The sequence below is a fragment of the Pan paniscus genome, chromosome 4, assembly GCF_029289425.2.
Source record: "Pan paniscus chromosome 4, NHGRI_mPanPan1-v2.0_pri, whole genome shotgun sequence".
NCBI lineage: Eukaryota > Metazoa > Chordata > Mammalia > Primates > Hominidae > Pan > Pan paniscus.
The window spans coordinates 130,193,942-130,219,290 of NC_073253.2; the positions used below are offsets into that span (position 1 = coordinate 130,193,942).

Below are 25,349 nucleotides of genomic sequence, written 5' to 3' on the forward strand. Positions count from 1 at the left end.
TGGCCAACATGGTGAAACCTCGTCTCTACTAAAAATACAGAAAAATTAGCCAGGCATGGCGGTGTGTGCCTATAATCCCAGCTACTTGGGAGGGTGAGGCAAGAGAATCGCTCGAACCCAGGAGGCGGAGCTGAGATCGCACCACTGCACTCCAGCCTGGGAGACAGAGCAGGACTTCATCACAGAAAAAAAAAAAAAAAGCATTTCGAATTTAGCATTACTTAACCTGTGAAAACATTCTGTAGACACCTGAGAGGAGTTTTACTAGTTACTTACTGAACTTTGGTCTCAAAAGACACCAAAATACAACTCTCATAAACACATTGACTAAGAAACTTCTGATGAGTTCACAGAAATTCTAATGTTTTAGTTGTGAACAGCTGAATGGGTTCCTGATCCTTTGATGCAGTGGGTAGAAAGGCAACTTACAAATTACACTGATAGGCAAGTGAAATCCATCCCATATATTTATATATATACTAGTGGCAATGCTTATTTTAGGACTGCATGTCATTTTGCATACCATACATAATACTTGAGAAAAATCTGCGGTGGGTGCTTTTTCTGCCTGATTTGAAACCAGTGATTTTTCTTTCAGGTATAGAAGCCAAGAAGAATGTGGTGGTAACTCAAGCCGACCAAATAGGCCCTCTTCCCAGCACTTTGATAAAAAGTGTGGACTGGTTGCTTGTATTTTCCTTATTCTTTTTAATTAGTTTTATTATGTATGCTACCATTCGAACTGAGAGTATTCGGTGGCTAATTCCAGGACAAGAGCAGGAACATATGGAGTAGTGATGGTCTGAAAGAAGTTGGAAAGAGGAACTTCAATCCTTCGTTTCAGAAATTAGTGCTACAGTTTCATACATTTTCTCCAGTGATGTGTTGACTTGAAACTTCAGGCAGATTAAAAGAATCATTTGTTGAACAACTGAATGTATAAAAACATTATAAACTGGTGTTTTAACTAGTATTGCAATAAGCAAATGCAAAAATATTCAATAGATGCATTATTCTTGTTTTTACTGCATGAACGTAATCCAGTATTTGAAAAGTAATCCAGTTTGAAATGTGAAGACGTGTTCCGGTAGAATAGTGAGTAGAATGACATGCTTACTATACAGAAGGCAAAAATAGGACTCTCAGATAATAGTTTAAGGAAACCCTTGATTCCTTATATATGTTTAAGAAGGTTAGTTTTCTGTTTCTTTGCAGTTTTTCTTCTAGAGTCCATAGCAGGAAAGTATGTAACCAGAATTGGTTAGTGTGACCCCCTCAAGTAGCAAGTGATGGAAAATAAGAGTCAAATACCTTGATGTTTGTGATCTCTACTTTCACTCAAAAAATTTGAAGTGTTTTAAGTTGTTTCTGGGTAAGGGAGATGTTAGGAGAAAGGAAATGCTGTAACTAAAGCTCAATTATTATCAGTTCTATGCTAACGTATACATTTTAATCATAGTTATCTAAGCAGCATGCATTAATTGAACCTTAAAATGTTCCCAGCAGGCTGGGCGCAGTGGCTCACGCCTGTAATCCCAGCACTTTGGGAGGCCAAGGCGGGAGGATCACTTGAGGTTAGGACTTTTGAGACCAGCCTGGCCAACTTGGTGAAACCCTGTCTCTACTAAAAATACAAAAAATTAGCTGGGCGTGGTGGCGGGCACCTGTAATCCCAGCTACTTGGGAAGCTGAGGCATGAGAATCAGTTGAACCCGGGAGGCAGAGGTTGCAGTGAGCTGAGATCACGCCACTGCACTCCAGCCTGTGCAACCACAGCGAAACTCTATCTCAAAAACAAACAAAAAGAAGTATTGAAGTGTAAAACACTGTTCTTGCCCACAAGTTGATTCTAGTGTAGTTCAAGACACATTTAGTAAAGAGACAACATGTAATTTAAACAAACTTTTTTTTTTTTTTAGACAAAGTCTCACTCTGTCACTTAGGCTGGAGTGCAATGGTGCAATCTTGGCTCACTGCAACCTCTGCCTCCCGGGTTCAAGCGATTCTCCAGCCTCAGCCTCCTGAGTAGCTGGGACTATGGGCCTGTGCCATCACACCCGGCTAATTTTTCTGTTTTTAGTAGAGATGGGGTTTTGCCATGTTGGCCAGGCTGGTCTCAAACTCCTGACTTCAGGTGATCCACCCGCCTCAGCCTCCCAAAGTGTTGGGATTACAGGTGTGAGCCACTGCGCCTGGCCTAAACAAACTTTTTGAAAAGCTGTTTCTAAAAGATTCCTTAAATTGAGATATGACAGCTAATTACCTCATCATAAATTACTTTTATACTAATTGTTTCCAGGGTTTTAGAGTAGTTGAATGTTTATTTCATAAGGCACCCTAAATTCTATAGAAATAAAACCTCAGATGAGTCTCCTTCTTAGAGTGTTACAATGAATGGGAGTTTACAACTTTTATGTGTCATGTTTCCAACAGCTGTGTTTGGGGTGGTCACTGGCAGGAGGGGACCATATCTCAGAATGGCACATTATTTCTATTTTACACATGAGCAAATTGAGGCATAGAGAGTTAGATAACTTGCCCAGGTTACACAGATTGTAAGTTGATGAAGCTGGGATTTGAATCTTCACATGTGTGTACTTATAAATACAAATGTAAGGAAAACTCTAGTGAGTCCACCTCTTATATTGAGTTATTACTGTGTGAGTGCCAAGTACTGTTTTAGATGCTTTACATATACTATTTTGTTTAATATCCTTATTTTAAAGAATAAACTAGCTTGGTGCAGTAGCTCACGCCTGTAATCCCAGGACTTTGGGAAGCTGAGGCAGGTGGATTGCTTGAGTCTCAGGAGTTCGAGACCAGGCTGGTTAACATGGCGAAACCCCGTCTTTACTAAAAGTACAAAAAATTAGCTGGGCGTGGTGGTGCGTCCTGGTAGTCCCAGCTACTTGGGGCGCTGAGGTGGGAGAATCACCTGAGCCCAGGAGGTTGAGGCTGCAGTGAGCTGTAATCATGCCACTGCGCTCCAGCTTAGGCAATCAGAGTAAGACCCTGTCTCAAAGCAAAAGAAAAAACCTGAGGCTCTCAATAACTTGCTTTCGTTCATGCAGCTTCCAGTGGCTGGAACCAGGCTTTAAATTTACTCCAAAACCTTTATGTGGGATGGCACCCTGCCCTGCCTTTGCACCATGGCCCAGCTACATGGGGTTCCCCTGGAGGGAAATGTGGAGCAGAGCCATTCCCTGGAGAGGAGGTTCAAGTATAGACAGGATCAGCCTCAAAACACTGGTGCTGCCAGGTGCGGGGGCTCATGGCTGGAATCCTAGCACTTTGGGAGGCTCTAGTGGGAGGACTGCTTCAGTGAGTCGTGATTGTGTCACTGCACTGCAGCCGGGGTGACAGAGCGAGATCATGTCTCAAATCCCCAAAATGAGAAAAACAAAACAAAAACACCAGTAGTGTTGAGGGAGATCATGTCTCAAATCCCCAAAATCAGAAAAACAAAACAAAAACACCAGTAGTGTTGAGGGAAAGTGAAAAGGGGAAGGAAGTGATCAAAGACCAGCTAAACAGCCCAAGCTAAGCATGGTTCCACTACAGAGGATGTGGCCAGTAAATCTTTGCTAAGGGACTTAAATCCTATTAATTGGGGAGCTACATGTGTGGGCAGACAATTCACAGCCCCTGTGATGTGATCCACTGATATCATTTCCCTGGGCCCTAGCATCTGCCGTTCGCTGCTTTTTTGACTAGATCTGCATGATCAAAAATTTTTTTTTTTTTGAGATGGAGTTTCACTCTTGTCACCCAGGCTGGAGTGCAAGTGCAGTGGCCCGATCTTGACCTCTGCCTCCCAGGTTCAAGAGATTCTCCTGCCTCAGTTTCCTCAGTAGCTGGGACTACAGGCATGCGCCACCACGCGCGACTAATTTTTGTACTTTTTTGTAGCAACAGGGTTTCACCATGTTGCCCAGCCTAGTTTCAAACTTCTGGGCTCAAGTGATCTATCCGCCTCAGCCTCCCAAAGTGCTGGGATTACAGGCGTGAGCCACTTTGCCTGGCCAGTGACTATATCCGAGATGCCAGTTTCATACAGTGGTATTAAGGAAGGAAAATGATTAAATTTACTGAAAATAATGAAGGTTCACTTGTTTACTCACATCCACTGGTTCATTTTTTAGTTCTTACTTTAATGAGCAAATCTGAGTACTAGTTTTCATGATCATAAACAGTCAATGTAAATGTTGGAAATATAACTTTTAATTCTTTAGGACCAGCAACATTTGATAAGGGCCCCCAGTGTGATTCCTCCCGAGTTTTGCTTTTGAAATGGTTACATCTTTTTTTTTTTTTTTTTTGACAGAGTCTTGTTCTGTTGCCAGGCTGGAGTGCAGTGGTGCAATCTCAGCTCACTGCAGCCTCTGCCTCCCGGGTTCAAGCTATTCTCCTGCCTCAGTTTCCTCAGTAGCTGGGATTACAGGCACGCACCACCATGCCCGGCTGATTTTTGTATTTTTAGTAGAGACGGGGTTTCATCATTTTGGCCAGGCTGGTCTCGAACTCCTGGCCTCAATTGATCCACCCGCCTCACCCTCCCAAAGTGCTGGGATTACAGGTATGAGCCACCGCACCCGGCGAAATGGTTACATTTTGTCAAGTGGGCAAATGGGAAGAAGCCCGTGAATTTTGGGCTACTTTGAGGCAAAATGCTTTATTTTTTCTAGGTCCATATGGATGGACTGCTAACAACTGCTAAGTTGAAGTTAAATGGACTCTTGTTCTTAAAAAAATATATTTCGCCATATCCTCTGCAAAACTGCTTATTAATTTGCATAAACTTTTTTTTTTAATTTTTGAGGGGGGTGAGGGACAGGGTATTTTGCTGTCGATGGAATGCAGTGGCGTGATTTCGGCTCACTGCAGCCTCCCGGGCTCAAGCCATCCTCCCATCTCAGCCTCACGGATAGCTGGAACTACCAGCACGTGCCACCACGCGTGGCTAATTTTTGTATTTTTAATAGAGATGGGGTTTTGCCATGTTGCCCAGGCAGATCTCGAACATCTGGCCTCAAGTGATCCTCCTGCCTAGTCCTCCCAAAGTGCTGTGATTACAGGTGCGGGCCACCATGCCTGGCCTGCTTAAGCTATTCAGTTAAAAACAAACGAAAAAGAGGCCGGGCGAGGTGGCTCACACCTGTAATCCCAGCACTTTAGGAGGCCGAGGCGGGCGGATCACGACGTCAGGAGATTGAGGCCATCCTGGCTAACACTGTGAAACCCCGTCTCTACTAAACATACAAAAACAAAATTAGCCGGGCGTGGTGGCGGGTGCCTGTAGTCCCAGCTACTCGGGAGACTAAGGCAGGAGAATGGCGTGAACCCGGGAGGCGGAGCTTGCAGTGAGCCGAGATCGCACCACTGCACTCCAGCCTGGGCGACAGAGCGAGACTCCGTCTCAAAAAAAAAAAAAAAAAAAAGACACAAGTGAATATTCTTAATAGTATGTCAATTACATCTCAAAAAAGCCAAAAAAAAAAAAATGAAAGAATACCTCCCCAAAAATGATACAAGAAAAGATTCACCTAAATCTGTTCACAGCTGTCTGCAGAGCTCCTACTGTGTGCTGAGCCTGGGGGTAAACAGGGCACGGACACGTTTGGGAGGGGATTACAGGCCGGGTTTCCACACTTTTTGGTCCAGGCAAACCCAGACGAGCCAGCTGGCTCAAGAACTTGGCAGCTGCGCGATGACTGAACAGAGGCTGCGTTCGAACCCACGACTGCAAGACTTAGGAGCCCCCGATGGGAACTGCCGTGGTTCACTGCCCCAGCCCTGCCGCTCAACTGCCTCTCCCTGGCCTGCGACATCCTCCTGCCCGCATGGACTGCGCGCAGCGCCGCCAAGCGGGGAGCACAGCTCGGTGCTAGCGCCCGCGAAGCGGAGGAGGCCGGCGCCCGAGGCTGGGCGAAGTTCCTCCTAGCGCAGCGAGGACCGGAGGGCAAGGCCAGCGCACGCCGGGCGACCTGCGTCCCGGGCACAGACGCGACGGGCCCGCACGGGGCGGGGACCGCGCGCGGCTGCTGGGCCTACGGCTGTGGGGCGCGCAGAGTCCACCTGGCGGCCAAGGGCGCTGGCGACCGCTGAAGCTCCTGGGTGTGTTCGGGGTCCGGGCTGCGCCTGTGCCCGCGGGAAGGCTGGGCGCTGCCCACACACAGCCCCCGCTCCGGGCCAGCCCCGCAGGGAGACTACCAGGGCGGCGGTAGCTGGGCGGGGTCGGGTCGGGGGCCGCTGTGGGCGGCCGGCAGGCAGCGCGCGGGGCAGCCCTCGGCAGACGGCCAATGGCGGCGGTGCTCGGGGCGCGGGGGGCGACGTGGCGCTTGTTGGCGGCGCTGCGAGGCCAGAGGCTAGGGCTCGCGGCCATGGTGAGTGTACAGCGGCCGCGTGGGTGGGGGTCCGGGGTCGGGGGGCGGTGCGATGCCCGGCGGCGTCGGCTGAGGGACCAGCGGGACTGGGGCGAACCCGGCGTGGGCCGGGCCTTGGAGCTCGGGCGTCGGGTCACCGCGTCCTGGGACTGAGCACCTGCCCGGCGCGCCGCTCAGAGACCGGGGTGGCCGCAGCCTCCGCCACTTGCCCTTGACTTTACACTTCCGCCGAAGCCTACGAACTTGCCAACCGGAAACAAATGGGAACGAATTTTGTTCAGCAACTACAAAAGGCAGATGTGAAAAGTAGTTGCAGAGCAATTCGGTGCCCGCCGCCGCTCGCTGTGCTGAGGACGAACGGCGCTGCGGGCCCGACTCCCTATGGCGGCTCCCTGCTCGCGCTTCACTCCAAGGGGAACCCACAGAGGTTTTGGAGGAGTTATTAATAAATTGTCTTTTTTGGTGACATATTGGCTTTTCTTTCCTTTTCCAAGGGGCCGTCAGTTTTCCTGCTGTAGAAATTAGTATTTTGGAGTAAATGGAAAGTTTTAACATGCAGCACCACCTAGTGGAAAAGTGGTGCGTTAAACTCACCATCTAATTTTAAGTTGCATTTTAACCGCCCATTTCAGTTTGAAATGTTTTGTTTTGTTTTGTTTTTTCGATACGGAGTCTCGCTGTATCGCCGAGCCCGGAGTGCAGTGGCGCGATCTCGGCTCACTGCAACCTCCGTCTCCTGGGTTTACGCGATTCTCCTGCCTCACCCTCCCGAGTAGCTGCGATTACAGGCGCGTGCCATTTCGCCCAGGTAATTTTTTATATTTTTAGTAGAGAGGGGTTTTCGCCATGTTGGCCAGGCTGGTCTCGAACTCCTGACCTCAGGTGATCCACCTGCCTCGGCCTCCCAAAGTCCTGGGATTACAGGCGCGAGCCACTGCGCCTGGCCTGAAATCCTTTAATAGAAGAAATTTTTTTTTTTTTTTTTTTTTGAGACGGAGTCTCGCGCCGTCACCCAGGCTGGAGTGCAGTGGCGCGATCTCGGCTTACTGCAAGCTCCGCCTCCTGGGTTCAAGCCATTTTCCTGCCTCAGCCTCCCGAGTAGCTGGGACAACAGGCGCCCGTCGCCACGCCCGGCTAATTTTTTTGTATGTTTAGTAGAGGTGGGGTTTCACAGTGTTAGCCAGGATGGTCTCGATCTCCTGACCTCGTGATCCACCCTCCTCGGCCTCCCAAAGTGCTGTAATAGAAGAAATTTAAAATAGCTCGAAGACGGAGGAAGATAGGCACTCCGCCGTTTCTTGGCCACGAAGGGGAGAACACGAGTGCCTACTGTCACCTAGGCGTGTCTTCAGGCGTACTCTGCCCCAGGTGCTAGTGATCCAGTAAGATTAGGGTGTTCTGGGAAGGAATGAATCAACAGACATGATTTGAGCGCTGCCACATGCCAGGCTGAATGCTAGGTACCCTCATATTCAAGATCTGTAATCTAAGCCTTTCAAAAAATCTTGTCAGGTAGATATTATAATATCCCCACTACAGACAGAAGGATCCCGGAATTCAGAAAAGCGGAGTTTAGTATCCCACAGCTAAAAGTAACAAAGTTAGACCTTAGATCTAGTTTACTCTCTTCAAGTCCTAGCCTACCCCCCATCCCCTGAAAAAATTAAGCCCACCACCAAGGGTTCTGCTGTGAATGTGCCCTCATGGGGGCCTTTGATGTTATGTAGATGAAGTGGCTCCATTTCCCAGTTCTGGGCGTGGTTCTTGCTGCTGGGCAGGTGTCTGTTGTGGGCATAAAGTGCATACCACTGATCTTAGCGGGGATGTGGATGGTCCAGCACTCAGAAAAAACAGCTCAGAGTGTGTTCTACAGACTCCAGGTTCCTGCCTTATTACAGGCAGCATGTTTAATGGTTTTCTTTGCAGCTACTCAGTGTGGACACACATAATTCTGTTTCTTTTCCAAAATTCTCTGAGTTGACAAAATAAGTGTTTAATAAGAATTTCAGAATTCTTTCTTTTTTTTTGAGACGGAGTCTCGCTCTGTTGCCCAGACTGGAGTGCAGTGGTGCGGTCTTGGCGCACTGCAACCTTCGCCTCCTGTGTTCCAGCGATTCTCCTGCCTCAGCCTCCGGAGTAGCTGAGACTATAGGCGCGCGCCACCATGCTTGGCTAATTTTTGTATTTTTAGTAGAGACGGGTTTCACCATCTTGGCCAGGCTGGCCTCGAACTCCTGACCTTGTGATCTGCTCGCCTTGGCCTCCCAAAGTGCTGGGATTACAGGCATGAGCCACCACGCCTGGCCAAGAATTTTAGATTTCTTATGATAGATGTATGTGTAAGTTTTTCAGAACTGTCACTGAAAAACTGATGAATGAATCTCTTTTGATTTTTTTTTTTTTTTTTTGAGTCGGAGTTTCACTCTGTCGCCCAGGCTGGAGTGCAGTGGCACGATCTCGGCTCACTGCAACCTCCATCATCCGGGTTCAAATGATTCTCCTTCCTCAGCCTCCTGAGTAGCAGGGACTACAGGCACCTGCCACCACACCCGGCTAATTTTTTGTATTTTTAGTAGAGATGGGGTTTCACCATCTTGGCCAGGCTGGTCTTGAACTCCTGACCTCGTGATCCACCCACCTCTGCCTCCCAAAGTGCTGGGATTACAGGTGTGAGCCACCACGCCCAGCCTTTTTTTTTTTTTTTTTTTAAGAGACAGGGTCTCACTCTGTTGCCCAGGCTGGAATGCAGTGGTGATCATAGTTCACTGCAGCCTCAGTCACCTGGTCTCAAGTGATCCTCCCACCTCAGCCTCCCAAGTAGCTGGGACTATGGACATGGTCCACCACACCCGGCTATTTTTTAAAATTTTTTTGTAGAGACGAGGTCTCATTGTGTTGCCCAGGCTAGTCTTCAACTCCTGGCCTAAAATGATCCTCCCACCTCAGCTTCCCAAAGTGCTAGGATTACAGATGTGAGCCACTGTGCCCAGCCCTAGTAAATGGTTTTTTTTTTTTTTTTTTGAGACAGAGTCTCACTCTGTTGCCCAGGCTGGATGGCTGGGATTACAGGCGTGTGCCACCATGCCCAACTAATCTAGTAAGTGGTTTTTAATAACAAGCTTTTGCATATTTTTGTTTAATTAAAAAGTATTCTCTGCTGGGCACAGTGGCTCACGCCTGTAATCCCAGCACTTTGGGAGGCTGAGGTGGGCGGATCCCTTGAAGTCAGGAGTTTGCAACTAGCCTAGCCAACATGTGAAACCCTGTCTCTACTAAAAATACAAAATGTTAGCTGGGCGTGGTGGCATGCACCTGTAATCACAGCTACTCAGGAGGCTGAGGCAAAAGAGTTGCTTGAACCTGGGAGGCAGAGGTTGCAGTGAGCTGAGATCACACCACTGCACTCCAGCCTGGGTGACAGAGCAAGACTTGGTCTCAAAAAAAAAAAAAAAAAAAGGTACTCTCATTCTTTCCTTTTGTTAGTTGTGGGGAAGAATAGCCGACCTAGCAAAGAAGAAAAACTAGAAAACTGATTCATTAGTATTTTTTTCTTCATCTTCATAGAAAAAGTTGTCTAAAGGTAAAATCTTTTTCCTCTCTTAATATTAGTGATAAACGATTTTAGGATTTCTGAAGTGGGAGTGAGTTGCAGCTTAATGGCAGAGAATCCAGGGAATGCAGCTTAGCCCACAGTTGCCCTTTGATGAGGAGCCTTCACTAATGTTCATCTTTCTGGGTGACAGCCTCTCTCTCACCTGAGCCTACAGTAACTCTGCAAGTAGGTAAGGCAGGAAGTATTGCCTGGAATGAGAACCCTGCTTTCCTGACTTCTAGTCGAGTGTCCATCTCTTCTCTCTGGCCCTGATGTTTAAAGTTATTTCAGTTAAAAAACCAATAGCATGGGAAGTGTGGGCCTGTTAACCAACAGAACCTGGCTTTGTGAATGTCATCCCCAGGATGCGTAGAAACAGGCCAGACAGTGCACACAAGTGCTTTGGACTGGGCAGTACTCTGGCCAAACTATGGAGAGAGTTTGTCTGACTGGTGCTCTGAGAAAAGGGCTTCATAAACCCACCCCACTGAGGCCAGGGCTTTTTACCTGTAGTCCAGAGGATCTGTGGACCCCCAGAAGTTAGATAAAATCCTATGTAAATGTGCATTTGTTTTTCCCCATCTGGGGATTGGTTTTCATTAGATGTGACAGGAGATGGTAATTCCAAATAGTTAAAACCATCTTTCATTCCTTTGTTCTCAAAAGACAGACCAAAACAAGGCTGGCTCTGTACAAAATAAGCTGCCTCTATGGTATGTTCCCTCTGGCCCCCTTACTGCTGCCTCAAACGTCACAGTTCAGCTTCTCTGGCTTATTAGAGATACAGCAGAGAGTAGTGAAGGCTACTGAGGTGATGTAGGGCCATCCAAAGAGCAATAGACCAGGAGTTTGGAGCCTTGAATTTTAATTCTGGTCCTGCCAATAGACTTGCCACAAGTCCTAGAATTCTGCAGTGTCCAAGATGGCCAGTGGTAATAGTCAATCTTCGTTGTATCTGTAATGAACCACAGAAGGGCCGGGCGCAGTCACTCATGCCTGTAATTCCAGCACTTTGGGAGGTCCAGGCGGGCAGATCACTTGAGCTCAGGAATTCAAGGCCAGCCTGAGCAACATGGTGAAAATCCATCTCTACCAAAAATACAAAAAATTAGTTGGGTGTGGTGGTGTGCACCTGTAGTCCCAGCTGCTTGAGAGGCTGAGGTGGGAGGATCATTTGAGCCCAGGAGGCAGAGGTTGCAGTGAGCCGTGATTGCACCACTACGCTCCAGCCCGGGCGACAGAGCGAGACCCTGTCTCAAAACAACCAACCAACCAACCAGAGAAGCTGAATTGTGAAGTTTGAGGCAGCAGTAAGGGGGCCAGAGGTGACATGCCATGGAGGCAGCTTATTTTGCACAGAGCTAGCCTTGCTTTGGTCTCTCTTATGAGAACAAAGGATTGAAAGATGGTTAGAATTTGTTGCCTTTCAGACTTTTCTACATCTCTGCTTAAGGTAAGGAGCCATAAGTTTGAGTTTGAGTAAACTTGTACATTTTCAGATATGAAATGTGTTCTCTTCATAGTCATCAGGTACTCACAGGTTGACTGCAGAGGAGAGGAACCAAGCTATACTTGACCTTAAAGCAGCAGGATGGTCGGAATTAAGTGAGAGAGATGCCATCTACAAAGAATTCTCCTTCCACAATTTTAATCAGGTAATTGTTATAAATTCTTGCTAGGGCTGGGGTCTATTTTAGTCACCTTAGGCCATAACTCTTTCTGATTCTGCCAGTTGTCTGGTCCCATGTAGATCTAGGATTCAACTCTTCCCTTCTTTAAGAATTCAGTGATAGAGTGACATCCTTGTTGACAGTTGCTACCACCCACCTGGGTGGTGTTTAGCTCTGGGGGAAGAGGGTGGTTTGTGTTATTTGGAAAACAAATTCTGAAACCACTATTGCTTTGATATGGTGTTGGTTAGGATATGTAGTTTCTTTTGAAATTTCAAATAACATTAAAAGAGAATGTAAGCCTTTTATTATTGATTATTATTTTTTGAGTCAGGGTCTTGCTCTGTTGCCCAGGCTGGAGTGCAGTGGTATGATTGTGGCTTACTGCTGCCTCGACCTCCTGGGCTCAGGTGATCCTCCCACCTCAGCCTCCTGAGTAGCTGGGACTACAGGCATGTGCCATGCCCAGCTAATTTTTGCATTGTTTGGAGAGACAGGGTCTGGCTATGTTGCCCAGACTGGTCTCAAATTCCTGGCCTCAAGCGATCCTCCTGCCTTGGCCTCCCAATGTGCTGGGAATAGAGGTATGAGCCACTGTGCCCAGCCTGAGCTTTTTATACTTATCAGAAAGGGGCATGAATAAAACTGGTTGAGGAAGGTGTACCTGCTTGACTTATTTTCCCTGACTTTTTCTGGGCCGTTGGTAATTTTTCTTTCTTCCTGCAGTTAAATTTCTATCTCTCAGTCATCTCCCAGGCTGCACCCTTTTCCCTGATTGGCTTATTTTTCTCCAGCCCAGTAGCCAGATCCTGAACCTTTTCCTAAAACCTGACCTCCCCCTTGGAAATCAGCTTTAACAATGTAACTGTTGCATTAGGGACCCACCCTGTTTAGAGAGTCATCTCCCATGACTTAACCTTCAGTTATTACACCACTGCATTTGTAAAGGTAAACGCTTTTGACTATTTTGTGTGTTCAGTTAGTTTGGTAATCCTTTGGACAGATTTATTGTTTTTATTTATATTGGGTGTCGGCATCTAGAAGTCAGAGACCGTGTTTGCTTAAATAACTCTCTATTGTACCCAACACAGTTCTGGGTACAAACAGGCATTTGATAAATGCAGACATTGATTACAGTGTTTGCTAGTTTCTAGAAGTGTGTGTGAGGACCAGATTTGCACCAAAGAAACCTTCGGCATGTTTTCCTAGTAAATGTCATTGGCTCCACTGAGCTGCATGCCCGATTCTGTTCTCTATCCATCTGGCTGCCAGCCTCTGCTGTGAGTCTCCAACTCCTAAGGAAACCTGGACCAAGCAGACTCCCTGTCCCTGCTGCCCCACATGCTCAACAGCTCTTGTCAGGGGCTTAGCACGCTGTGGCTGATGGCAGGGAATCCCATTGGTACAGTAAGCCTGTGCATAAGCTCTAGGTAGCATTTTCCAAGCTTATTAAAATTCTTACATGTGTACAGCTTGACTTCTTTAAACCTGGCCTAATTTATTGGGCTTGAACATGTGGCTTAAAGTACTTGAATGGTGTTGCCTCAGGCCCTGCCCATGATTCAGTCCTCCAGCACCATTCTGACCTTGCGCTCAGGGTGACTTTCAGCAATGGTAGGGAAGCATACTGGATTGATTGTAACATTATTCACTGGGGCATTTAATTAAGTAGACTTTTTTTTCCCATTCACCCAACTTTTAGGAAAAAGAGGCAGATGACAAGAAAATCAGCTGATGTCAGGGAATGTATTCAGAGAACCAACACTGAGATTATATCCGGGGGTCAGTTTTCCCACTAGGCTCCTATGACTTCTGCGTGTACCATGGCCTGTAATGGTAACTGGTGTCCTGACAGTTGTCAGTGCCCTCCAGCGAAACACAACTAGGAACACACCTACAGTCGAACAGGTTGAGCTTATTGCTTATTGCAGTGAGGGAGAGTGCACATCAAAGGGCACTGTGGGGTGAGCCAGTATAGGATTTGGGCTGTGGTAGTGATTTGGGGACTTTACTCTGGATTAGATGCTGTCAGGAAATGGGCAACTCTGTCATTTGGTATTTTAATAAATCGTATCTATAGGGAGAGTAGATTAAAGCAGTGCCAAAGCTGAAATTGAAGAAGAAGCAATAGTCACTCGTTAGCTGGGAGAGGAGGATGTTTGATATTTTGTGGCTTGGACAATGTTCATGTTTTGTCTGTGTTCAGGTATTGCAGAGTGGTCTTGTTTTTGTCTTCATCCATCATGGTCACAGAGTGGCCTTCTCTGGTGTTGATGTTGATGTTCGAAAGGAGAGCACCAAGGACTGGTTGATAGTACCAGGCCAGCGCCCAGGTGTCAGGAGCTGCTTTTCTCTTGCTCACAACTAGTGAGTAGAGTAGTGACCCTCTGGCGCTGATAGGTCCTCATTCATCTTTCATTTAGGACAGAAAAGCCATTGTTTTTTATTGTAACAACAGCATAACATTAAAATAGGATGGTGTAAATAAAAAAAATTTCCAATCGCAACTACTTTTATTTTTCTCCGTTCTCTTCTGGTCTTTCTCCATGGGTATGTTTGTTTGCCAAGTATGCCAGAGCATGCCAGTTATACATGTGGTTACATTTAAAAATTTTTTTTTAATTTTATCATGAAATATTTATTAATTCAACAAAGATTTATTAAGCATTTTCTGTGTGCTAGGTACTACTCTAAGCTCATACAGCTCCCATCCCAGTGGGAAAATAAACAATAAACAGATGAATAGGAAATATAATTTCAGCTAGTGATGAGTACCCTGAAGAATAAAGTAGGGAATTGGAGTGGAGGGGGACAGAGGCACTCTTGGAGGTGGGGTGGTCTGGAAAGTCCTCTCTGGGGAGGGGATCTCTGAGGCCTGAATAATGTGAAGGAGCTCAGCACATGGTGATCCAAGGGAAGAGCTTTCCAGCTGGAGAACAGCAAGCACAGAGTTTCCAAAGCAGAATGATCTTGGCATGATTGAGCCAGAAGCAGAAGGCCAGTGTGGAGTGGAGCAGGCGAGGAGACGAGGGGAAGGGTCAGAGCATGGGAGACTTCTTGGCGTGGTGAGGAGTTTGGATTTTATTCTGTGAAGGAAAGCTAATGGAGGATTTCAGGCAGAGAAGTGTCATCCTGTGGCTGTGTTCTAAAAAATCACCCTGGCTGTTCTGCTCAGAATAGGCGGTAGGAAGGTCAGAGTGGAAGCAGGCAGACTCTGTAGAACACTGTTGCAGATATCTAGACCGGGGATGATGGGGGTCTTATGGAGGTATCAGTGGGGATGGAGAGAAATGTAGGGTTCCACATATTTTGAAAGTAGAATAATCAAGACTTGCTGAATGATTGGATGTGGGATAGGGGAGGGTCAAGGATGGCACCGAGGTTTTGGTTCAAGCTATAGTGTAAAGGGTAGTGCCACTGGAGCCATTTACTGAGCTGTGGAAGATGGGGTGCAAGGTGGGGGGCAGGGGTATGGAGGTGAGAATCCTGTTTTCACATGTCAGGTTTGAGGTACTTATTAGTCATCCAAATGGAGTTATTGGGTTAGGAGGTGGGTGTAAGAGGCTGGAGTTCAGGCTGAGACAGCAGCTTGTGAGTTGTCAGAGGGGATCATTGTGAGAGCATGGTCCGGTTAGGCAGGAGAGGACAGGATCAGATGGGCAGTGGAGGCACAGCGATGATATGTCCATTGTGGTCTAGATGCCAATAGGCCGTTACATTCATCCTGGGAAAAAGAGGGCCATTCTCTCCTGATTGCTTTTGTTTTTTAGTGAGATCATCAATTGAGAGCAAGTAGGGGTGGAAGGGAAGAGTGTTGGAGATCTGGGGAGATAAGAGAAGGAGTGGAATAGTCATTTTGGAGACTAAGATAGTGAAAAAACTTGAGAAACGTGGCTGGTTGCTAAGCAGTTCTCAGTGTCACTACAGATTTGGGGTCAAACATTTAAAGTGAACATTTTGTATGTTTTTTTTTCTGCTGTGTTCAGCTGCTGTGCACAAGCTGGAGTAGATGCAGAGTTGGGCTTAACAAGGACTGAACTTTTGCCAAATGAATGCAATGGAGGAACAGAGGGACAAGGGTAAAAAGGGAGGGACTGAAACACTGGCCCTTGGAGTCTCGGCCGGGTAGGGAAGTACAGTTGTGATGGGGAGGTGATAGTGATGAGCTGAGAGTGTCATTTGACATCATCTATTTTTTTTTTTTTTTTCAGATGGAGTTTCACTCTTGTCACCCAGTCTGGAGTACAATGGTGCGATCTTGGCTCACTGCAACCTCCACCTCCCAGGTTCAAGTGATTCTTCTGCCTCAGCCTCCAGAGTAGCTGGGATTACAGGCGCCCGCCATCATGCCCAGCTAATTTTTTGTATTTATAGTAGAGATGGGGTTTCGCCATGTTGGCCAGGCTGGTCTTGAATTCCTGACCTCAGGTGATCTGCCTGCCTCGGCCTACCAAAGTGCTGGGATTACAGGCATGAGCCACTGCACCCAGTCGACATCATCTTTTTGAAGGGAAATTGAGCAATGACTATCAACTTTTAAAACTCACATACCAGGGCCGGGCGCGGTGGCTCACACCTGTAATCCCAGCACTTTGGGAAGCCGAGGTAAGTGGATCACGAAGTCAGGAGTTTGAGACCAGCCTGACCAACATGGTGAAACCCTGTCTCTACCAAAAATACAAAAATTAACCAGGCATGGTGGCGTGCGCCTGTAATCCCAGCTACTCAGGAGGCTGAGGGAGGAGAATCGCTTGAACCTGGGAGGCGGAGGTTGCAGTGAGCCGAGATCACACCATTTCACTCCAGCCTGGGTGACAAAGTGAGACTGTGTCTCAAAAAAAAAAAAAAGGACACATCCATTGTCCTAACCTAGAAATTTATCTTCTAAATATTGTTCTGCATGTATGCAAATAGGATATATGGGGATGTCTATTAAAGCCTGATGGGCCTCTAATTTTTTTTTTTTTTTTTTTTTTGAGGCAGTGTCTAATTCTGTTGCCCAGGCTGGAGTGCAGTGGTGTGGTCGTGACTCACTGCAGCCTTGAACTCCCTGGGCTCAGACGATCATCCCACCTCAGCCTCCTGAGTAGCTGGTACTACAGGTGTGTGCCACCACGCCTGGCTAATTTTTGAATTTTTTTTTTGCAGAAAGGGGGTTTCTCCATGTTGCCCAGGCTGGTCTTGAACTCCTGGGCTCAAGTGATCCTCCTGCCTCAGCCTCTCAAAGTATTGGGGTTATAGGCATGAGCCACTGCACCAGGCCTCTAATTTTTTATTGTGAGCAGCCATTTCCATGAGCATATGCACACCATGGTGAGAACATATCTCCCTTGCTGCAACCCTGCCCTCAGTGGGGTTTAAGGGAGGCCTGTTGTGCTCCATATACTCATAGCAATGGCAGCACCTCTCCTGGCCTGAGCTCTACAGACTGGACAAAGCCACAGTCAGAACTAAAGACACCCTCTCCCTGAAAGAGTGTGACCCACACTTGGTGGTGTCATACTGAAAAAAAATTTGGGGGCCGGGCACGATGGCTCACACCTGTAATCCCAGAACTCTGGGAGGCCGAGTTGAGTGGGTTGCTTGAGCCAAGGAGTTCGAGGCTAGCCTGGGCAACACAAGGAGACTCCATCTCTACAAAAATAAAAATTAGCCAAGAGTGGTGGCATGCACCTGTGGTCTCAGTTACATGGGAGGGAGGCTAGGGTTGGAGAATCATTTGAACCCAGGAGGTAGAGGCTGCAGTGAGCTGTGATTGCACTACCGCACTCCAGGCTGAGCGAAAGTGTGAGACTATCTAAAAAAAAACAATCCTTGCTGAATATAGGGTTAAAAAATTCATTTTGTTTGTATTGCTCAATAGGTTATGAGCATTTTTCAGTTCTTTAGTCTTTTTATTTTTAATAAAATTTTCAGGAGTATGATTTTACTTGGTTGGGTGTCACAGTTAAATGATTTGCTAATGTAGTTTGTGTACAGTGGTATCACAAGTTTGCTTTAGTCTTCATTTCTTTTGCTGCTATGAAAAATGAACTATTTTGGAAATATTTCAGTGACCCTGGATGAAAAACCTATTTCTTGAAGCTTTGAGTTATTCCAGGTTTACTGTAAGAATAAATAGCCCGCAAAACACATTTGAACTTCTTTTCTCTCAGAGTTTTATTCTAAGGTATGGTTAGTTCCAAATAATCCAAATTCATTGGATAGCTCAGATGGATACAAATACTTGGAGATTATAAGTACGGAATTTTCAAGGGATTCTCCTAGCATAGGTGGATGAAGTAGCCATAGGCGTCAGTTGCTGTTAGCCTCCTGTTTCCACCCTTGGTGGTGGTACACGGGCTCTGCAGTGCGTCAATGGACAGTATGTTGGCGACAGACAGTGACTCTGAGCAGACAGAGCATGGCAATGGTGGGACTCGAGGCAGGGAGTTTCCACACTAGGAGTTCTTGGACCCAGACAGGGTGGGATTGGCATTTGTAAAGGAACTTTGCTTTTTTGTTGTTCCTGTAGACAGAAGGTGGGAGAGGTCTGCAAGTGACATATAAACTTAGGTGTTTGATAACTGCAGGATGTCTGCGTTGAAAGAACAAAATGTCAGGTAGAAATGTGGGTGTGAGAGTCCCATAAAGACAGATTTTGTTATGCATTGACATGTATGGGATGAACTGGAAGCTTACAAAATCCGAGGAGATTTTAAGTTTAAAAGTAGGTGCAGAAGGTGAGGCTTTGGAACCTAGGAAATAGCTACTACAGGTACCAGCAGGTGGAGCCCTCCAGGGCAGGAGCCCAGCCGGGCCAGGCGGCAACACCCCTTTCTGCCCCCCAGAAGGCTGTCCCTGTCTTTCACTTCTGAATACCTGGGGCTACCCTTGTTCAGCATGGAAATAAGCTCAGGATCAGGAACAGGTAAGCGGCAGTGGCTGGGCGCCTGGGTGAATGATAAATTTTGTGTGTAGGACATGAGGAGTTTCCAATGGTGATTCAGGAGGAAGGGACCAAGCTTTGTGAGAATCAGTGGTGGTTCTCTGCGGAGGAGCTCCTGGGCCCTGTCTGTGCTTTCTTCGGTGGGCCTGCCCAGCAGGGCATTCAGTCATATTGGATGGAATCATATGAGCTGGTTGATATTCAGGGCAAAGTCCAAGCTTTATTGGTTTTGTATCTTGTTCATCACCCTCACCTTTTGGTTGCTGTGCTGCTGCCACTGAAGCTTTCTGGAGCTGGAGCGGGAGGGAGGAGGAGTTCTTTGGGCGCCCAGGCTGGGTTGGTGGTGCTCTGCACATCCTAGCAGCAGTAGCACCATATGTGACTTTGGGGTTTGTAAAATGTTTCTTTTCCTGTGTCCACAGAGACTCCTGTGTAGAGCAGTTCAAAGTTACTTTTGCTGCCTTACTTTATAAAAATGTTTTATTGAGGAATTTGATAATAGGCTTATGGTGAACATTTTGAAACACTTAGTGAAGTCAAAGGCTTGATGATACCAGAAGAAAGACAACTGCTGATGAAAGTCTTAACAATCCTCCACAGAATATTGGTGGAGGTCTTGATAGCTCTCATTGTGAATGAATTAGTTGGGGTTTGATTGTTCTTTGTTGTGCACATCAAAGTTATGAGTGAGTAATGCATCTGTGCACTCTTTAAAGAGGATATTCTACCTGTGGAGGATAGGGAAGCACTCCCAAAGAGGATGCCTGTGGCCTGGGCACCATATAGGTTAGAAAATGTCATTTTGTGCTGGGCATGGTGGCTCACACCTGTAATCCCAGCACTTTGGGAGGCCAAAGCAGGCGGGTCACCAGAGGTCAGGAGTTCGACACCAGCCTGGCCAAAATGGCGAAACCCCTTCTCTACTAAAAATACAAAAATTAGCTGGGCGTGGTGGAAGGTGCCTGTAATACCAGCTACTTGGGAGGCTGAGGCAGGAGAATGGCTTGAACCCGGGAGGCGGAGGTTGCAGTGAGCAGAGATCACGGCACTGCACTCCAGCCTGGGCGACAGAGTACTCCATCTCAAAAAATAAAATAAAATAAAAATAAAAAAATGTCGTTTTGATTTGAAAGTATAAGCTAGTGTTTGTGTGTCCGGCACCAGGTAAAGTGAAAACTCGTATGGCTGTCACACACACTATTGCATTTAACATGTGCTCATGATTGGCTTTGTAACCACAGCAGACTAGAAACCTGAGAAAGTGTTCATAGTTTTCATTGGAATAGAATAGAGACACTCATATTTTAGCAAACTTTACCTAAAGTGTGAGAAGCTAGTAAAAATATCTGTGTAGTGTTTATGTTGGTGTTCCCTTTGGAGTTCTTCCTGAGCAGGACCATGCTGATGCTCCCAGGAGGTGGCTGGAATGTCAGTGTTGGCGTCCACCAGGGTAGGGAAATAAGAGCCTGAAATGTTATCATTTGGAGCTTTGTTGCTGCTGATTGTGTCGTACAGTAGGTCTAGACCTGGCGTGTATTTGTAAAAGCGCATGCAACAGATAGATGAGGAGAAATGTAAAACAGGTGTCAACAACGCAAATATGACACCACACTGCAATGTGAAAACACTATGGTCCTTACACCACCCTTTAATAAAAATGGACTTTTAACTGCATCATTTTCTCTTAGTCGTATAGTAAATCTTCTGTTTACAGAACTTAGCCTGAGTATTTTGTTAAAGTCAAGCAGCCAAGAAGTATAATTTCCTCAACAGTCTTTGTCTTGCCCTTTTACAGATGGAGTAAAATCAGGTGTGTAAAAAATAAAAAAGCAGTTTGAGCTGACGTGAAAGGTATTTCAGATTTATGCTTTGCAGATGATATTGGTATGATTAATGCATTCATTGCTTTTTTTATTGCTTTTCACAGATAATGTACATGATGCATGGAAAATGTTGTGGGTTTAAATCTGTGCAGGTTTAGACTGTGAATATCAACAGATGTTACCATATAAGTACCATAATTATTATAAAATAAAAAATTCGTCATGAAATGCAGTGACATAAATTTCATTTATGTAAATTGCTTTCATTAGTATAAAACCTTAGTGTAGCTGTTAGGGTCTGTGAAGCACTTTAGATGAGATTAACTTGGTATAAAGTGGTCACAAATGGGTTGCTTTAAATTTAACTGACAAGAAAATAACACTCAAAACTTAGGAAATTACTGAGGCATTTGCCTGCATTGCTGGTACCGCTTAAATAGCTTGACTATGAATTAATAACAATAGACTGCTGGCTCAATAATTGCAGAAAATAATTGAAAGGAGACCTTAAATAATAACTTAAAAGTATTTTGGTCTTGCTCATTTCTGTTCTGTTTCTGTTTTTCGTTGGTATGCCTGCCCACCGCTTCAGTACTGCCATTATCAACAGCTTTCGGGTTTGCACCGCAGTTTTGTCCATAGTTGTGGTGCTTTAGGGCCATGACACAGAACTTGCATTTAGATGTGTCACAATACAAATATTGGGTGCCTGATGGAGCAGCTGTAGCGGCTGAGCAGTGCTGCACTCACATTCCTGTGGCTGGGTAGCGGCCAGTTGCTTTCTGCCCTCAGGAGGGATTCGGTCCAGCGGTGTGGGCAGGTGGCTGAGGTTCTTCTTCCTGGCTTTGAGCTCTCCGTGTTTTGCTCTTTTTCTTACATCCTTTTAAACAAAACAAAGCAGTAATATTCTCTCCCCTGTGTTGCAGAGAATTACTATTATGTTGCGCTTTTGATCTAGGTTAGAGTGGGGCATTCTGACTCATTTACTGAATTTCGCAGAAAGACACTAAACAAGATTGAGATCATGGAATTACTTGTGGTCATACTGGGTCATGTCACAGTTACCAGATGCAAGACTCACATCCCTGGTTCCCACAGCAACATTTTTAGATCCTACTGTGACATAGAAAGGTTGTTTTTTTGATTTTGTTGTTTTAGGCAAGATCTTGTTTTCCAAGGACTACTTGCTGGATTAGTTTTCTCCCTTAAATGGGTTTTACCATACTTCCCAGAGGAAGGGAATATTCGCCAGCCGAAACAAACAAAGCTGTACTTGTTTGGGAGTAGCCCAGGTATCACTGTTGAGCAATCAAAGGTCATTTAATTGTATCATTAAAATCAATCCTATCAAAACAGCAAGTGCTGCTAATGACTCTGTTTGCTCGTGTGCTCTCTGCCAACAGGGCAGGATGGAGGCTTTTTTTTTTTTTTTTTGAGACGGAGTCTTGCTCTGTCGGTTAGGCTGGAGTGCAATGGTGTGATCTTGGCTCACTGCAACCTCCACCTCCTAGGTTCAAGCGATTCTCCCACCTCAGCCTCTCAAGTAGCTGGGATTAGAGGCACCTGCCACCAAGACTGGCTAATTTTTTGTATTTTTAGTAGAGATGGTGTTTCACCAACATGGCCAACATGGCCAGGCTGTACTTGAACTCCTGAGCTCAAGTGATCCGCCCGCCTTGGCCTCCCAAAGTGTTGGGATTACAGGCATTGAGCCCAGCTGCTGAGGCTTTTTGCTATATCATACATCAAACTGACTTCAAGTGCCCTGTCCTCGCCATCGCAGCCCTGTCGGTGGACATGCACCAGGTGTGTGGAGCAGCCCCAGGCTGGCTGGGCCAGGAGTCACATGGTGTGGTTCTGTCAGGATTTGTGAACCCAGCAGAGCTGTTGGGCTTATATCCACTGAGGGGCTAGTGCTGGTCTGGATCCAAGGGGCGGAAGGAGGAAGATGCAACAGAAGGACCTGGTTTCGTTTCTGCCCAGAAGATCTCCTAGTTTTGCTGGGGAGGTGGCACATCTGAATTGTACAAGGTGATTGATTTTTTTCAGCTTACCATGTTAGTCAGGTACTAGAATGTGAAGTGCTGTGCTAATAAGCCACAGGAGGTACACTCCAGGGTGGCTGCTGCCTGGAGAAGGGGAGTTTTGAGTTGGTTCTTGAAGATCTGGTATGTGGTTGTAAGGGAAGGCACTAAGGGAGGGGTTAGCAGGTGACATAGGTCTAGGACAGGGAGTAAGAGGACATACTTTGTCTGCAGTGTGTTGGGAAATGAGGGCCCTAAGATGGGTTCAGTGAGCTGGGCCACAGAGTACAGGGGGGTTCCTGTGGCGTACTCTCCTGGGGTAGCTTTCCCACCAGTTTAGGGTGTCTGAAAGCAAACTCTTGTCTCTCTAACTGTCCTTCAAATGGCTTGTTCCTCTCAGTAGCCACACCAGCATCCTCTCAAGCACCTAGACCTGAAATGGAAGAATTATCCTGGTGATTTGTTACCAAGAACTGGTCAGTCGTCCTGTAGTGCCTTTCATAGGACTGTGCTGCTGGCCTGGATACAGCTGCCTTCCCTCTAGAGTTCTGGTAGGAGCTTCCTGGCCACGTTACCTTTAGGCTCTTCCTGCTTCCACTGGTCTGTGTGCCACTTTGTCATGACCAAGTTGGTCTCTGCTCAGATAATCTCACTGCCTTCCGATTATATTTTATAGGGCATGCTTCATCTTCTCAGAGGTTTTCAAAGCTGCCCGCAGCCCAGCCCTAAGCCTACCTCGCATTACTCTGCAAGAAGCCTCTTTGCTCAGAGATTAGAACTGCAATGTTCATGAGAGGTCACCTACTCATCCCTTTCACTGAAGAAGTGGGGAAAACAAGGCTCAGACAGGGGGAGTACCTTGACCAAGGCCACAAAAATTAGTGGCCATGCAGGAATTGGAACCAAGGCCATTTTCATCTCAGTTCAGTGGTTTTTTTGTTTTTGTTTTGTTTTGTTTTTAGAGATGGGGTCTTGTTCTGTCACCCAGGTTGCAGCCTGGAACTCCTGGGCTCAAGCGATCCTCCTGCCTCAGTCTCTTGTGTAGCTGGGATTACAGGTGTGAGCCACCACACCCAGCTCCTCAGTTCAGTTCTTTTCTTCCTTTATTCAAACTGTTCTTCTCCTTTCCATGCCCCATCTCACACTATCCTGCCCCTTCTGTTCACATCCCACCGATTTCTAGAAAGTTTTTCTTGATTTTTATGCACTTAACAATAAACAGTTATCGAATGCTTACTGTAGGCTAGACACTGTGCCAGACACTGGGGTATAGCAGTTAACAAAGCCGATACTGTCCTTATCCTCACAGAGCATACAGTATAGTGGGGGAGGGAGAATGTAAACAAAGAAAAAAGTGAATGTATCATTACAAGTTATGCTAAGTGCCAGGAAGGAAAATCTTTTTTTTTTTTTTTTTTTGAGACGGAGTCTCGCTCTGTCACCCAGGCTGGAGTGCAGTGGCGTGATCTGGGCTCACTGCAAGCTCCGCCTCCTGGGTTCACGCTATTCTCCTGCCTCAGCCTCCTGAGTAGCTGGGATTACAGGTGCCCGCCACCACGCCCAGCTAATTTTTTGTATTTATTTATTTATTTATTTTAGTAGACACGGGGTTTCACCGTGTTAGCCAGGATGGTCTCGATCTCCTGACCTCGTGATCCACCCACCTCGGCCTCCCAAAGTGCTGGGATTACAGGCATGAGCCACCCGCTCGGCCCTAGGAAGGAAAATCTTAACAGCAAATGGTTAGTGAACACTTAAACTATGGGTCATGGCACTATGGGAAGGACTTTACATGTATTCATTCATTTAATCTTCACAGAACTCTGTGAAATAGATTTCCCAAATTTTACAGAGGAGGAAACTGAGACTTAGACTAAGTGACTTGCCCAAGGTCTCACAGCTAGTAAGTGTGGAGTCAGGATTGGATTCCAGGCAATCCATACTGTTAGTGGCTCAGATACTGCCTCTGCATCAGAAAGGAGTGCTGCGAGAGAGAATAATGGGAAGACCTAATTCTCTTTGAGGAGCATGGTTAGGGAAGGCCTTACCAAGGCCTTCCCTATAAGCTGATACATTAAAAAGACCAATCAGAGGATAAAGTAGAGGGGACAGAAGGTAAATCAAGGAGAGTAGTAAGGAGGCTGTTACATCCCTTCAGGTGAGAGATCATCACTGGGGTGGACATGGCATGAGATTGTGAACTGGGACAGTGACAGAGGAGAAGCGGAGAAGTATAGAGACTGGAGCTTCAGGAGTTTACATGAGCAGAAACCAGTGGTAGCACACATAATTTTTATAGAAAATGTAGATATAAAGAGAATACTCACATTTCTGTGACTAGCTAGGAGTGGTAATGGATGATAAGGAAGAACAGTGAAGGGTATTAAGAATGACTCCCAGGCTGGGCGCGGTGGCTCACGCCTGTAATCCTAGCACTTTGGGAGGCCAAGACAGGCAGATCATGAGATCAGGAGATTGAGACCATCCTGGCTAACGTGGTGAAACCCCGTCTCTACTAAAAATACAAAAAAGTTAGCCGGGCGTGGTGGCGGGCGCCTGTAGTCCCAGCTACTTGGGAGGCTGAGGCAGGAGAATGGTGTAAACCCGGGAGGCAGAGCTTGCAGTAAGCCAAGATTGTGCCACTCCAGCCTAGGCGACAGAGCGAGACTCCATCTCAAAAAAAAGAATGACTCCCAGATTTCGGGCCTGGAGGAAAGGAGGAAATAGGTGGCTGGAAGTAATATTTACTGAGCTGGGGAAGTGTGGGAGAGGAATGGGTTTGGGATGCAGGGATCAAGATTTCTGGTTTGGACACTGTTTAAGGAGTGCTGTGAGACATCCAAATGTCAACTTCCAGAAAATTTATGTCTGAATTAGAAAGCCAGAGGTGAGGTCTGGGTTGGAGATAATTGGAGAATCATAGGTATTT

General features: G+C 46.4%; 2 protein-coding genes across 5 annotated transcripts in view; both read left to right on the forward strand.

Moving 5' to 3' along the window:
- Positions 1 to 5,445, forward strand: part of TXNDC15 (thioredoxin domain containing 15) — a 28,539-nt gene extending 23,094 nt beyond the window's left edge. For both annotated transcript variants that reach the window (XM_008954640.4, XM_057302346.2), the window contains exon 5: positions 599 to 5,445. In XM_008954640.4, coding sequence (XP_008952888.2) covers positions 599 to 795 — 197 coding nt within the window. In that variant the 3' untranslated portion in view covers positions 796 to 5,445. The remainder of the gene's footprint in view (positions 1 to 598) is intronic.
- Positions 5,446 to 5,578: 133 nt separating this feature from the next.
- Positions 5,579 to 25,349, forward strand: part of PCBD2 (pterin-4 alpha-carbinolamine dehydratase 2) — a 60,781-nt gene continuing 41,010 nt past the window's right edge. For all 3 annotated transcript variants that reach the window (XM_034960529.3, XM_034960530.3, XM_034960528.3), the window contains exons 1-2: positions 5,579 to 6,383; positions 11,499 to 11,630. In XM_034960529.3, coding sequence (XP_034816420.1) covers positions 6,300 to 6,383; positions 11,499 to 11,630 — 216 coding nt within the window. In that variant the 5' untranslated portion in view covers positions 5,579 to 6,299. The remainder of the gene's footprint in view (positions 6,384 to 11,498; positions 11,631 to 25,349) is intronic.